General features: G+C 32.8%; 1 protein-coding gene across 1 annotated transcript; it reads left to right on the forward strand.

The window, feature by feature from the left end:
* Positions 1–3,439: 3,439 nt before the first annotated feature.
* LOC127804799 (LRR receptor-like serine/threonine-protein kinase HSL2) lies at positions 3,440–7,150 on the forward strand. The gene is made up of 2 exons (XM_052341826.1): positions 3,440–6,204; positions 6,307–7,150. Exons 1-2 carry the CDS (start codon positions 3,612–3,614, stop codon positions 6,678–6,680), a joined length of 2,967 nt encoding a protein of 988 aa, XP_052197786.1. The 5' UTR covers positions 3,440–3,611; the 3' UTR covers positions 6,681–7,150.
* Positions 7,151–15,120: the final 7,970 nt, after the last annotated feature.

Below are 15,120 nucleotides of genomic sequence, written 5' to 3' on the forward strand. Positions count from 1 at the left end.
AATAAAAATGCTACATAGCTTAAAAGGATTTTTTAAAAAGTTGGAACTGACATTTTTATTTTTAAAGTTTAAAGTTAAAAAAATTAAAAAAAAACTAAAATTAACCATGAAAAGACAAATATATCCTAAAAAAATATAAAAATTCCACAGTATGTCACCGAAATCTCTGCAATATGTGGCGTCTCCCGTCTCTCTCGGCTGCTTGCATTCATCTTGTCATCTCCTACGTCCGACGTCCCTTCCTTTGAGAGCAACTTGTGCTGACCTTCAATCGCTGAGCTATACCCATGGGGGCGTCCGATGTTCCTTGTTAATATGTTATGTTAAATAAGTATTTTTATCACTTTTAATAATTTTCTTTTATTAAATTCTTGTATATAGAACTATCAATTTATATATCGTTTATTAAAATGAACAAAATAAGATTATGTTAGATATCGTTTTTATTTTTAAAAAAAATTAAAATTTTTATCAGAATGTTTGTTAAATTTTTTAGAATACATTAGGGTGGGGCCATATGGGTCATTTTTTCTTATTTGTAAGATACAAAATAAATTTATTTAAAGGAAAAAAAATAAATTTATCTAGATAATCTAAAATAAGAAGTCGCGTGACTTCTTTTTTAAAAAATATTAGGGCCTGTTTGATTGGCCATATTTTTCACAAAAAATAGTCATTTTCCATTTAAATTCCTATTTTGGTGGTGTTTGATAGACCATATTTTTTAGGTAATTCAAATTGCCATTTTTGCTCACGTGATGCCCAATTCTAACTTTTACTGGAAAACCAATTCTTAGGGGAGGTTAAAAAAGAAATTCCAAGTATTTGGGAAAAGAAGAAGAAGAAGAAGAAGCTAAGCAGCAGAGGAGCGGAAGCACAAAGGAGAAGAAGAGGGGAAGCACGACCAACAGTCGCGATGAGAAGGGGAAGCGTAGCCGGCGATCGCGATGAGGAGGGGAAGCGTGGTCGGCGGTCGCGAGGAGCAGGGGAAGCGCGGTTGACGATTGGGCATGGCAGCCACGACTAGTGATGGCAGCGACGGACTGAGAGAGAGAGAAATGGCAAGGACGATGAAAGCATTTCGAAGCATCGGAAGTGCTCTGATCAACGCCGCTAGGCTCTTGCCTCGCGCTGTTCTGCTGGAACTTACTTGGTTGAAGACGATGCTGCCATCATCGCCTTTTCCCTCTTCTCGGCTATGCTCCTATGTATGTATGTATGTATATTTGTGTATATACATACACACACAAAGCTGGGTGTGTGTATGTATGGGTATGTGTGAAGTGCTCTAATCGACGCTGTCAGGCTCTCGACCTCGCGCTGTTCCGTTGGAACTTGTTCGATTGAAAACGATGCTGCCATCATTGCCTCTTCCTTCTTCTCGGCTCTGCTCCTATGTATGGGTGTGTGTATGTATATTTGTGTATATATATTTTATTTTTTGAATATTTTGTATAGTATATTTGGTTTTTTGAATATTTTGTATAATATATTTGATTTATTTTTATAATTTCTAGGTAGAAAATTAAGTCAATCAAACGCCTTCAATTGATATTTTCTCTAAAATTTAATTCTAGATAATTTAATTTTCTGGAATTCATTTTCTTTCTGTCCAAATTCCACCCTTACAATCAAACGCATCGTTAGATAAATTTAACAAATACAATAGAAAGTGTTTTTGTCTTGAATGTTTTCCATATTTCACTTTTTTCAACTCATATTTTAGTTAACAAATACTTCCATGTACATTTTTTCTAAAGATTTTTATTAATTTAGATAGTATTTTTTAATCAAAATACATAATGAAAAATATAAGATATAAAAGACATTTAAGACTTTTTGTCATTTTTAATGTATTTGTTAAATTTATCTGACGATTTATGAAAAAAAAGTCATGTGAGTTCTTATATAGTATTTTCTAAATATGCTTATCTCTTCCATCTCTATATAAGCATATTTGAACCTTACTGATAAAAAAAATTACACATATATCATTCAGCACATTTTAAAAAATTTAATATACAGTTTGATAAAAATATTGAAATATTTCTCAACCTTATTTTAATCATTCCATATTTTGTTCTGAAAAATATTATAACCTTATTTTGATATAATTTTATCTTTCTCATTTTAACAAACAATACCTTAAAATATTATATAACTTAGAATAATTTTAAAAAATTTAAAACCAAAGAAAACCTTAAACTCTTTTTAAAAATAGACCTAACATTTGTTAAGATAATATTTGTTAACTAAAATAAAGACCGAAAAAAGTGAGATTTAAAAAACATTCCAGATAAAAATACTTTTAATTATATTTGTTAAATTAATTTGATGACCATTAAAAAATAAGTCACACGATTTTTCATTTGAGTTTTTCTAAATAAATTCATTTTAATCTTTACAGATAAAAAAAAATTATCCATATGTCTCTCAATACATTCTAAAAAATTTAACAAATAATTTAATAAAAATTATAGAATGCTTCTCAATCTTATATTGATCATTGCATATTTTGGTTTAAAAAATATTCAAATCTTATTTTGATACAATTATAAAGTCTAAAATAAATTTATATAGAAAGAAAGAGATAAATTTATTAGAATAATTTAAAATAAAAAGTTACGTGATATTTTTTTTAGAGAGTTGTTAAATAAGTTTAATAAATATAATAAAAAATATTTTTATCTGTAATATTTTTTATATCTTATTTTTTTCAACACAAATCTTAATTAATAAATACAAACTTAATAAAATCTGAAATAAATGACTGCATTTACTTAATTTTTAAAATACAAATAAAATGATAACCCCCACGCAGTTCCCAGATACCCCACATGCACAAGTGCGCCAAAAGATAGCCAAGCCAAACTCGCCTGTGTCTTTCTCTCATTCCAAGGAGCAGGTACCCCACATGCACAAGTGCGCCAAAAGACAGCCAAACCAAACTCGCCTCTCTCTCTCTCTCATTCTAAGGAGCCCTTGCATTGTACTTGCTATATAGTCCGTGAGGTCCGTGTTTGAATTCTTGGTCCTAAGTTCTATCATTAATCTCTTTCGTAGAAATTTTGAGACTGAGCACCCTTAAGATGAAGAATTTCACCATTTTAAAATCTAAGAAGCCAAAAGGCGCATGTAAAGTACTTAAAATTTTGCACAAAATATCAGAATTTAAATTAATATAATAATTTAAAAAATAAAATTATTATTAAAAGACAATGATAAGACAAGTTTTACATGAAATATTGTAAATGTTCAATTTTAAATATATATAGAATATCATCATATCTAAATTTATCTCAAAATACGTCAAAGAAAAGTCATCTGTCCAAGATTAATCTAGTTTCGCGAAACTGAGACATCTCAGATAAATAAATAAATAAATAAACAAAAAAAATTCTGTTCACGAGCAGTCCCTGTAATTATAATTCCTTTATTGATCTCTTCTTTCTCGCGAACCACAATAATCATTTCCATGCGAACCACAATAATCACTTCTCGCTCCTGCTTCACGCTCACGCTCACTCCTCATCTGTTACTCTGTCCCTGTCTCTGCACAGGATGCTTCTTCTCCTTCTTTAACAGTTTGTGTTTCTCTTTCTGACAAAGGAATGGCTTCTCAGATATTGTCCCTCGTTGGTCTGGTTCTTACGTTCTTCTTGCTTGCGGCTTGTGTTTCGGTGGCGAGCTCATCGAAAAGGGACGTCGCCGTTTTGCTCCGGGTTAAGAATGAAGATCTCGAGGACGAGGACGGTCTACTCGCCGACTGGGTCGAGACGAGTCAATCTGCTCCTTGCGATTGGACCGGCGTTACCTGCGATCTGCAGAACGGCGTCGTCGTGTCGATCGACCTCAGCAACTTGAACCTCGCCGGGAAGTTTCCGGCGGGTTTCTGCCGGATTTCGACGCTCCGGAACCTCTCCCTCGGCAATAACTATTTCGGCGGTTCTCTGTCTTCGTCGTCCATTTCTTTCTGCTCTCATCTTCAAGTGCTGAATATCTCTTCCAACCTCTTCGTGGGCAACCTTCCGGAGTTTGTTCCAGAATTCATCAATTTGGCCACGCTTGATCTCTCTTCCAACAATTTCACCGGCGGAATCCCAGCGAGTTTCGGCCGGTTTCCGGCTCTCCAAGTTCTCACGCTGTCCCAGAACTTTCTCAATGGCTCAATCCCCGAGTATCTGTCCAATCTCACGGAGTTGACTCGGTTCGAACTCGGTTTCAATCCTTACAAGCCAGGTCCACTGCCTCAGGAAATCGGAAACCTGAGAAAGCTTGAAAATCTATGGGTTCCAAACGCGAAACTCATCGGAAACATTCCAGACTCGATTGGAAATCTCGTTGCTCTCAAAAATCTCGATCTCTCCACTAACAATCTCTCCGGCAAAATTCCAAATACCATTGGTGGATTGAGAAGCGTAGAACAAATCGAGCTCTACGGCAACCAATTATCAGGCGAATTGCCTGATAGTTTATCAAACTTGACTTCTCTGCTCCGACTCGATGTCTCGCTGAATTATCTGACCGGGAATTTGCCTGATACTGTCGCCGGTATGCCTCTCTTTTCACTCAACCTCAACGACAACCGTTTCGAAGGCGAAATTCCCAGGAGTCTGACGTCCAATCCCAATCTGTCACAACTGAAGTTGTTTAATAACAAGTTTTCTGGTACATTGCCGGCGGATTTTGGTTGGAACTCCGGTGTAGTAGACTTTGATGTCTCTGGCAACGAACTTGAAGGTCCATTGCCCGCGAATCTCTGTCACAGAAACAAACTTGAACGCCTAATCATCTTCAAGAACAGATTCTCGGGTCCTATTCCCAAGTCGTATGGTGACTGCAATTCTCTTAGTTACGTCCGTATTGAATATAACGAATTCTCTGGACCATTACCTGTTCGTTTCTGGAGCTTATCCGGAGTTAAATTTCTTCGACTGGATAATAACAAATTCGAAGGTTCGATTTCTCCGACCATTTCAACTGCTCGAGGTTTAACGGACTTATTGATTTCCGGTAACAACTTATCTGGCGAACTTCCATTGGAAATTTGTCGATTGAAAGATCTTGTAGTTTTTGATGCAAGTAGAAATCAATTTTCCGGAGAATTGCCTGCTTGTATAACTGAATTGAGTAAGTTAGAGATTCTGGAACTGCAAGAGAATAAGTTCACAGGTGAAATTCCAAAAACTGTTGTTTCCTGGAAAGATCTTACTGATCTGAACTTGTCCAGAAACAATTTGAATGGTGAAATTCCTAGTGAACTGGGAAGTTTGCCAGCGTTATTGTACTTGGATCTCGAAGGAAATTCACTTTCCGGTGAGATTCCAGTAGAATTGACAAAGCTGAAGCTCCACCTCTTCAATGTCTCCAACAACAAACTCGAAGGTCAAGTGCCTCACGGTTTCAATAATGAGTTATTTCTCCAGAGCCTAATGGGAAACCCGGGTCTCTGTAGTCCAAATCTCAAACCACTCCCTCCATGCCGGAAGCTCAGACCCATTAGCATTTACTTGATAGGATTTCTCGTGGCCTTGGCCTTGGTATTAATTGTATCACTTATCTGGCTCCTCAAGTCCAAAACTTTCAGAATAATCTTCACCAGAAAACAGCCAACATTAAAGATTACCTCATTCCAACGTGTTGGGTTTAGGGAGGAAGACTTATTGGTTTCACTGACAGAGGAAAACCTAATTGGATCAGGTGGGTCAGGCCAGGTTTACAAGGTCAAGCTCAAGAGCGGACAGACGGTAGCAGTTAAGAGGTTGTGGGGAGGTAACCAGCAAGTAAACACTGAGGCTGTGTTCCAATCAGAAGTGGAGACTTTGGGAAGAATCCGGCATGCTAATGTGATAAAACTTTTGCTGAGTTGCATTGGAGAGCACTTCAGAATCCTAGTTTACGAGTACATGGAGAATGGGAGTTTGGGAGACATATTGCACGGAGAGAAGGATGAGGTGGTATTAGATTGGCCTAAGAGGTTTTCAATTGCTGTTGGGGCTGCTCAAGGGCTAGCCTACTTGCATCATGACTGTGTGCCACCAATCATTCACCGGGATGTTAAGTCAAACAATATTTTAGTGGATGAAGATTTTAGGCCACGGGTGGCTGATTTTGGTCTGGCAAAGACTCTGCAGCAAGACCAAAATGAAAGCTTCAATGGAGCAATGTCAGGTGTTGCCGGATCCTATGGCTACATTGCACCTGGTAAGTTTTGCACAGTGTTCCTGTCTTCTACTATTTGTGCTTAATCAGTTTTACCATGTATTTTACATCTTGTTAAAGTTCATCTTGTTTTGCTGAATGCAGAATATGCCTATACCCTCAAAGTGAATGAGAAGAGTGATGTTTTTAGTTTTGGTGTGGTCCTCCTGGAGCTCATAACTGGTAGGAGGCCCAACGACCACTCATTTGGAGAGAGCAAGGACATCATCAAGTGGGTAACAGAGGTTGCAATATCACCTCCAGAAGACAGAACTGGGGTAGCTGACAATCTTTTCATAGATTGGGGACAGCTTTTAAGTTCAAGGTTGAAACCATCAAGAAGTGAATATAGAGAGATTGAGAAAGTTTTGAATGTTGCACTTCTTTGCACTTCAGCCCTTCCCATGAACAGACCCTCCATGAGAAGAGTTGTTGAATTGCTAAAGGCTATAAAAGTTAGCTCGTCTAGAAGTGATTAGTGTTCTCAGATCATACCACTTGCTAGGTCTTTGCCTCTTTTTGGGTGGCATCCAATTTTCTTGCGATAGAATTATGCTAATTTGGCTACTAGAAGCTCAGGGGAAGCTGTTTTTGTGGTTTTTGACGGACGGAAGATTGAATAGCTTAAAGCTCTTTGTGTCTTGTTCACATTACATTTAAGGAATGTATAACACCCCAGTAGTCCAGTTATGACAACTACACACTTGTTCTTTTAAGGGTTCTTATATGTATACACATGATGTAATTTCTTATGCATATCATGGATATTTAGTTGCACATAGAATGTATGTATAGTGGTGTAGAATCATTTGACTGGCACGAGTGACAAAAATCTCACATTCTAATTGTAGCGCAGAAGATCTAAAATGCACCCCGATTTGGATGCATCCATGACATCATGTAGTTTAATTTTTCAATGATAATGCCATTTTCTCTAATGATTGAACCACACACTGGGACTTGCAGCGGTTGATCAAGTAATGGTTCTGGAAGTTCCCTCCTTGGGAGAAACCATATTTTCTAATTCATGAATTTTATGTGCAAGATTTTCTACGTCTAAGCAGGCATTGTTCATGACCACAACAAACTTACATGGTTTAGTTGCATGAAGTCTTACCTGGACCAGATTGCTTTTTCTCTAGTGAATTCAATAAGCAATTTCGCAGTCCTCATTTTGATCCCCCCTCCCAAGGAGCAAGTTATGCCATGACGCGGGTATGTTCCAGTTGCATCTAATAAATTTGAAACATCTTACAGTAGCTTTGGACGTGAACTACCCTAATTAATATCGAAGCAAGCATTGTTATATTTGCCGCTATTGTGGTTTCAATCTCACTGAATGGTGCAGAGATTTGCAAACTGTTATTTTTAATGCCTTGCATCAACCATTTGCGTATCGTGTTGTGGCCTATAATTCAATACCTTTTTTTTTCACCTTAGTTTAGAATGTCTTTTTCAGTTTAAATACTTATGTTGAATGGTTAATCTACATGAGGCACATCCCCAGTTGTATGTGTATCATGTTGTTTTTCATCAAAATGGGTATTTATTAGGTGGGTTTTCCTTTAATGTCGTTGTGGCAAGCGAAGTGACTTTTTCTTAAGACTAGGGAAGTCTTGGCTATTAAATCCAGAGTTCAGTTAACCAGTGTGAAAAATTATGATAACTGGAAGTATTTCAAGTATGAGACAAAAGCTTAACTACATTCTTTCCATTTGTTTTGCTTCATGTTTATTCTTTTCATTTTTATATCTGCCGTTCTGTTCTTCTGTTTGAAATATTGAAAGTCAATTGAGGTTTAAGGATTGTAGTTTTCTACCAGTCGATTATATTATTTGAATTGTGACTTCATATAGTTTGATGAATGACTTATTATTCACTACTTAATTTAACTGCACACTAGTGGACCACCCATGCGATGCATGCGTGAATGGATATCGTAAAAAAAAAAAAAAATTATTAAAGTGAAAATTATATAATTTAGTAGTTACAATAAATGAAAATTACAATAAATAAGTAAAAAATAAATAAAATAATTATGTTACAATCATGAAAATACAACAAAAAGATTATAGATTTTAAAAGATTTCCTTATATGCATTCAAGGGTAGACAAATAATTAAAAACACATAACTTTATCTCGAAATCATGTAAAAATAAACCTAAATTAACATGTAATACAATAAGTAATGCATAAAAAATAAAAAAATTACACAATAATAGGAAAAAAAAAACGATAACCAACCTCTTTATTTTGAAATATGCATTCAAGGGTAGACGCTTTTTTGGGGAGAATTTTTACGTGTATTTGTCTCATATGTGCATATCACACGATCTCTCGAGGTTTAATTTTTCTTAGTTGCATTCACATCACTCACTTGATAGAATAGTGGTGCTATGTTACACCAGAAGACCAAACTAGGTAAAAAAATACGATTAAAATTTACTAAATAAAAGTAAAGAAGAAGAGAAAATTTGAGAAGAATAATCGAGAAAGGAGAAGAGAAGAAATGAAAGGGTTGAACGGGAATGGAGAGGAAGAAGAGAGAGAGATATTTATTTTCTTTTATTAATTTCTCTTTCTTCAAATTCTCCTATTTCTCTCAATTTATCAAATCACATGCCACTATTAAGTTTCTCTTTTTTCCCACGCTTTGCCACACAATTTGAATCTTACTCACTTAACATAATTTTCAAAATACAAATTTAATTTGTATTTAATTTCTCCAAGTCCAACATATAACACATATTCAGTGTAGACTAATGGGAAAAAGGAGAATTAAATAAATGACAATAATCAATTAAGTTAAAAAAAAAAATTATGACATTTAAAATTATAAAAAATAAATTTAAATTAATTAAATTGTATGTAAAATAAAGATAATTTAAATAATTAATTAATTATATAAAATAATAATAATCAAATTTTCAAAATTGATTATCCATACATGACTTTACATATTTCTCCTAACAATAAATTATCACATTTAAGATAGGTCAAATTTTTAAGGAAATAAAAAAAATTAAAAATAAAATTATAACATTTAAGTTATATATGAAATTATAATATTTAAAATTATAAGAAAAATAATTTAAATTATTTATAAAATAAAGATAATTTAAATAATCAATTAATTATATAAATGATTATAATCAAATTTTCAAAATTGATTATCAATGACTTTACATATTTCTCCTGGCAATCAATTACTACATTTAAAATAGGTCAAATTTTTAAGAAAGTAACAAAAAAAAGTTAAAAAAATAAAATTATAATATTTAAATTATATTTAAAATTATAACATTTAAAAATATAAAAAATAAATTTAAATTAATTAAACTATATATAAAATAAGAGTAATTTAAATAATCAATTAATTATATAAATGATAATAATCAAATTTTTAAAATTAATTATCCATACATGACTTTACATATTTCTTCTGACAATCAATTATTATATTTAAGACATATCAAATTTTTAAGAAAGCAACAAAAAAAAAATAAAGTTACAAAATAAAATTATAACATTTAAGTTATATATAAAATTATAACATTTAAAATTATAATTTAATTAAATTTAAATTAATTAAACTATATAAAATAAAGATAATTTAAATAATTAATTAATTATATAAATGATAATAATCAATTTTTCAAAATTAATTATACATACATGACTTTACATATTTCTCCTGCAATCAATTACCACATTGAAGACATGTCACATTTTTAAGAAAGCAACAAACAAAAATAAAGTTAAAAAATAAAATTATAACATTTAAGTTATATATAAAATTATAACATTTAAAATTATAAAAAAAATAAATTTTAAATAATTAAACTATATATAAAATAAAGACAATTTAAATAATTAATTAATTATATAAATAATAATAATCAAAATTTTAAAATTGATTATCTATACATGACTTTACATATTTCTCCTAACAATCAATTATCACATTTAAGACATATCACATTTTTAAAAAAGTAACGAAAAAAATAAAGTTAAAAAATAAAATTATAACATTTAATTTATATATAAAATTATAACATTTAAAATTATAAAAAAATAAATTTAAATTAATTAAACTATATATAAATAAAAATAAAATAAAAAATTTACTTGACAGTCGGTATTCAACAGTATTACCTAATATCTCAAGATTTTTCCTGATTTAAAAAAGTCTCATTTTTCTGTAATTTATTTTAATTAAAATTTTATGCTAATATTTAAAAATGAATAATATGAATAAATTAATAATATTTATCTTGACTTTTCATATACCAGCATGATTACACATTCTCCAAACACTATTTAGTTATGAAAAAAACCATTTACATGTTCCAAGAACTACATCTCCAAGACTTAATTAATGACCTATAAAAATTCTATTTCGGGTAAGCAAAAAAATTAAAAAAACATAATAAAATATCAAAATAGTAACTGGAAATGAACAGGAAAAAATTTGACGGCTGTTTTGTTATAATATATATATAGATTTGTGGTGTAATGTCTAGAATTGAGGGGAGTGTTGCATATTTACATTGAAGGAATAAATTTATGGGTCCACTGCTACTTTGATTTTGGCCTGGTGTTATTTTCTCAACAATTGTTGTGGTTTGTGGACATTAAATTACAGATGTAGCTATATTGAAATATACTTTTCAACATCTTTTTTGTGCCCATATCCCCTTTTTCTTCTCAAATCACCAAGTCTTTATCTTGTATATGCACCTGTCTACACATTTGTATCCTTGCTTTTATGACAGCATGAACATTATAGAATTATCCTATTTAGATTGGTGAACGTAGTAAAATAATAGCCAGATATTGTAGATGAACTCTAGCAATTTGGTTGTTAACAAATCATCTTCTGTTATGGAAGTGTTCAGACTGCAAATGAAGCCATCTCAATATATAAAAAATGGCACAACTCTGATATGATATTTTAGAATAATGCCAAAATTATTTCCTACTTCCTTTTGGTTAATGTGGGTAGAAATTTTCAGGCTTAGGGTATTTGTCCATGTAGTCCAAATTGTCCAATGAGACCATGAAAACTGTAACTCAGCATATTTAGGTTGCGGAAGAAGCTATTGAGTTGTCCAATGTCTAAGTGGAAGTAAACGTAACGAACAGAGCATCCTGCATGAATGGTTTTGAGTTACTATGCTTCTTGTGTGGTATATTTTATCGTTTACAATAACACATTCTAACCACAGAAATACACTAGATTTGCAGTTCTACACAAGTTTGACTATAATATGCATCACGCTTTCGTGCTATTTGTCCTTAATACTTCTATGGTTCCTTTCTTGACCTGATCTTTTCTGCCTTGTGATCATTTATATTGTTATTTTTAGGTGAGAACAACACTAATTCTCGTTATAATTTGTTTGTTAATTTGAATGAATTCTCTTTACAGATGGATAGGACTTCTTTACTGGGAGACCTGCTAGAGAAGCTCTACAGGAGGCTCTGGGCCTTGAGATTCTGTGTCATTAGTTGGTTCAATGAATTTGGAATGCAAACTTCCCGCTCGAGGTACATTGAAAAGTGAGATAAATTCTTATAAAATTTTTATATAAAATGATCCAACTCTTCCCTTGATCTCTTTCATCTTACATCTTCACTTATACCTTTATTCTGCTCTTTCTGTTTCTGCTAATTCTTTTCACCACTGCTGGGCGAAATTTTTGGTGGTTGACTACTAATCACTCAAAATACTATTTTTGCACGTTTATAATGTTGACAAGTTTGCTTCATGATTAGTGTTAGTGCGTGAAGTCTAATTATCACCTTAGCGCATATTATTCCTACGCAAAATCAGTATGTAGAGCAATTTTGAGTTTTCGCATGTATTTGTGTTGTCCTAATTTTGCTTATATTAGGGTGATTATTAGAGAGTGTTGATGTGGATTTTTATAATCTTCAATTCGATTATAGTAAAAAATTTACAGTGAACCACAAAAAACCTTGTCTGTTCTTTGTGATTGTTTTGATTATTTTCTCTTCTACTATTTAGGAATAGGACTTAAATCCTAACAATTACTTGCTTTGAGGGGGCTAGGTAGGGTCTTGGATTAATGGCAGATTTATATAATTATATTTTTCTTATCTTTTGATTAACATGTGACGAAGTGTGGAAGTTGTAATTTGATCATCGGATTGTATGAAGAGCCAAGACTAGTTTGTACTAATTTAGGTATTAACCTTTTATAATGAAACATGTACTTTTGACATTTTGCTTCTATTTAAAGATTGGTGCTATTTGTAGATACTTTTGGAAAGTTTGTATGTTGAATCAATTTTCAAGTGCTTATTTTTTGCATTATAGCACTAGCATCACAATTATTTTAATAATTCAAAAATATTAATACACTAAATTAAAATCACTATAAAAATAGCCATCATTAATAACAAATTTAATTAACTTTAAATACATAAAAAACAATATTTGTTGGCCATATTTTATATTATAGCATTTTTTGCCTTAATGTGAAAAATTAAGGACAAAATAATTTGTCTCAAAAAGTATCAATAGGAATCGATTCATTTGACAGTAAAAGTGTAACTAGACACATTAAAAGTCACAAATAAAATTATAAGACTAATATAATTATTAGTGACAATTTAATATGCCTCTAATGATTTTTGTTGCTGAAAAGCATTTGCAACTAATAGTACTTTTTGTGGCAAATTTATTAATACTTTTTTCAACAGAATTTTTTGTTTATATATATGTATTTGTGTGTTTACCGTTTGATATAAATTTGTCAGCCGGTATATATTCTTTTTGTGTCAGATTTATTAATCGATGTATATACTTCTTGCAATAGATTTTCCAGTTGGTATATATAATTTTTGCAATGACAAATTATTATTAAAGATACAACTATAGATGTTAACATTGTGGGTGCATATAATTATCTCTATAACTTTTATTACAACGTAATAAAATTATATGATGTGTCTCCCTACATTTATACAAGTAGCACTTGAACAAATATCACATATGTTATGTTGTCTTTCAAAAATTTTGGTGCACGCAATTTCTTGTATTTTAATTAAAACTGACTACGATAGTCACATGTCAAGTCTTAATTTTATTATATGAAGTTAGCACTACATGAATCATTTTCTTTTTGTAAGGATATTTTAACTCATATGATACATAAGAGTCCCCTGCTGAGTTTTTGTTTTGGCTAGATTTCTTTTGCTAAGTTTTTCTTGATATACAAACCACTTTTGCTAAACATTTGTTCTATTCTATCTACTTCTCTAATAGCCTCTGTCCATATACTTTTTATATGACTTAACTGTCATAAATACATCTCTCGCAATCTAGTTAAAGGTTATTAGATGGAAGAAAATTGCCAATTTTCCCCCTCAGCTCAAGAAATTAAATGATTATTTGTCTTAAAGATATGTCATATGTACATCTTAGTTTTAATAAATGAAATTAAATTATTCGTCATCCAGTAACTGATGTAGGCTGTGGTATAATTCAGAGATGATGGTAACTCAGTGGTAAGGTTCTAAAAGTTGGAACATTTGCCAGCCTCAAACATAGTCAATCAGAATAGAACCCCTGTCAAGTGGCCGAGGACTTTATATTTTAGGTAGGGAATGACGTCCACTGGAAGTACCATTGACACCAGAATCATGAGGTATAGGGAAGGGTCGTTGAAAGCACAGGAATGGAGACCTTGTCCTTGAAAGTTTGATTTGTCATAAGAACTTCACGAGAGCACGAGCATTTTTAGTGATCAGGAAATTCTGGAATAGAACAGAAATCTGCAAGTAGTTGAATGGAGTTTTAGAGGACAAATGCAACGGCACGTGACTGACGGCAACCCATTAGTTTGGGATGTCAAAGATTTTCTGTTGATGAGGTGCCTCTTAGGTACAACATAATTTCTCCACATTTAGCTAGCTCAGCCTGCTGCTCGCTAAGCTGTTGTAGACGAGCCTGATCTGGTGTATATTTTATTTTGCAGAATTTTTCAGCAAAGTTTACCCCAGGTTAGCTCGGAGTTCAAAAAGGAATATTGCGTGAGCCGTAGCCAAGCGAAGATCAAAACTTCAGATCTGGAAACAGAGGACAAAGACACATCATGGGTTGACCCTGCATTTGAAGAAATGGAATATATTCTTTAGAGGCAGATAAAGGAGTGGAAGAGAAAGAAGAATATGATACGAGAGAGCATAGGAGGAAATGATAGATGAAGTGGCTGCTGTTGTATGAATCCGACCCTGTTCCTGCCCGGAGTGGCTATAAATAGAGGCTTGAGATCAAATGGGATTGGCATATAGAGGAATGGAGAAGAGGCCTTGCATGACTACGAGAGTCTAGCTTGTTGGCCAAGAATGACTTGCCTGCATCACGCTTCGCTCAAATTAAGGGGACTGACTACTAATTCACGCAATGCATGCATACCCCTTTCTTGGCTCGCGTTGCGGGCAAGTGCTTGGCCTGCTCGACGGGCTCTGGATCTCTCGTGCAAGGCCCCTCTCTCTCTCTCTCTCAGCAAATTACGGAATGCACACTGTTCCGGGCTGCTAGTTATTTCTTTCTGAGGCTAGCGTTCAGTTAATTTGACTTGGCCTGCGGATGAGGATGGCATTGGCCATTGGCTACCACTTCTTAATCCTCTTCCGTGTTGTTCTTGTTACAGTGCCAATGCGGATTTAAGACATTGCTGGCTTTAGTTCCTAATTCACGAGCATGACAGCCACAAAAAAATTATGTTGCATTCTTATATGCGCAAGGCAACGGCAGGTTGTTAATATGTTATAATTGTAATCTGAAATTTAAATTTGATTGTAATTAAAATTTTAAATTTAATTGTGATTGAAATGTCAAATTTGACCGTAATTGAAACTACATTTATAATTGAAAATTTATCTTC

The sequence above is a fragment of the Diospyros lotus genome, chromosome 6 (assembly GCF_014633365.1).
Source record: "Diospyros lotus cultivar Yz01 chromosome 6, ASM1463336v1, whole genome shotgun sequence".
Lineage (NCBI taxonomy): Eukaryota > Viridiplantae > Streptophyta > Magnoliopsida > Ericales > Ebenaceae > Diospyros > Diospyros lotus.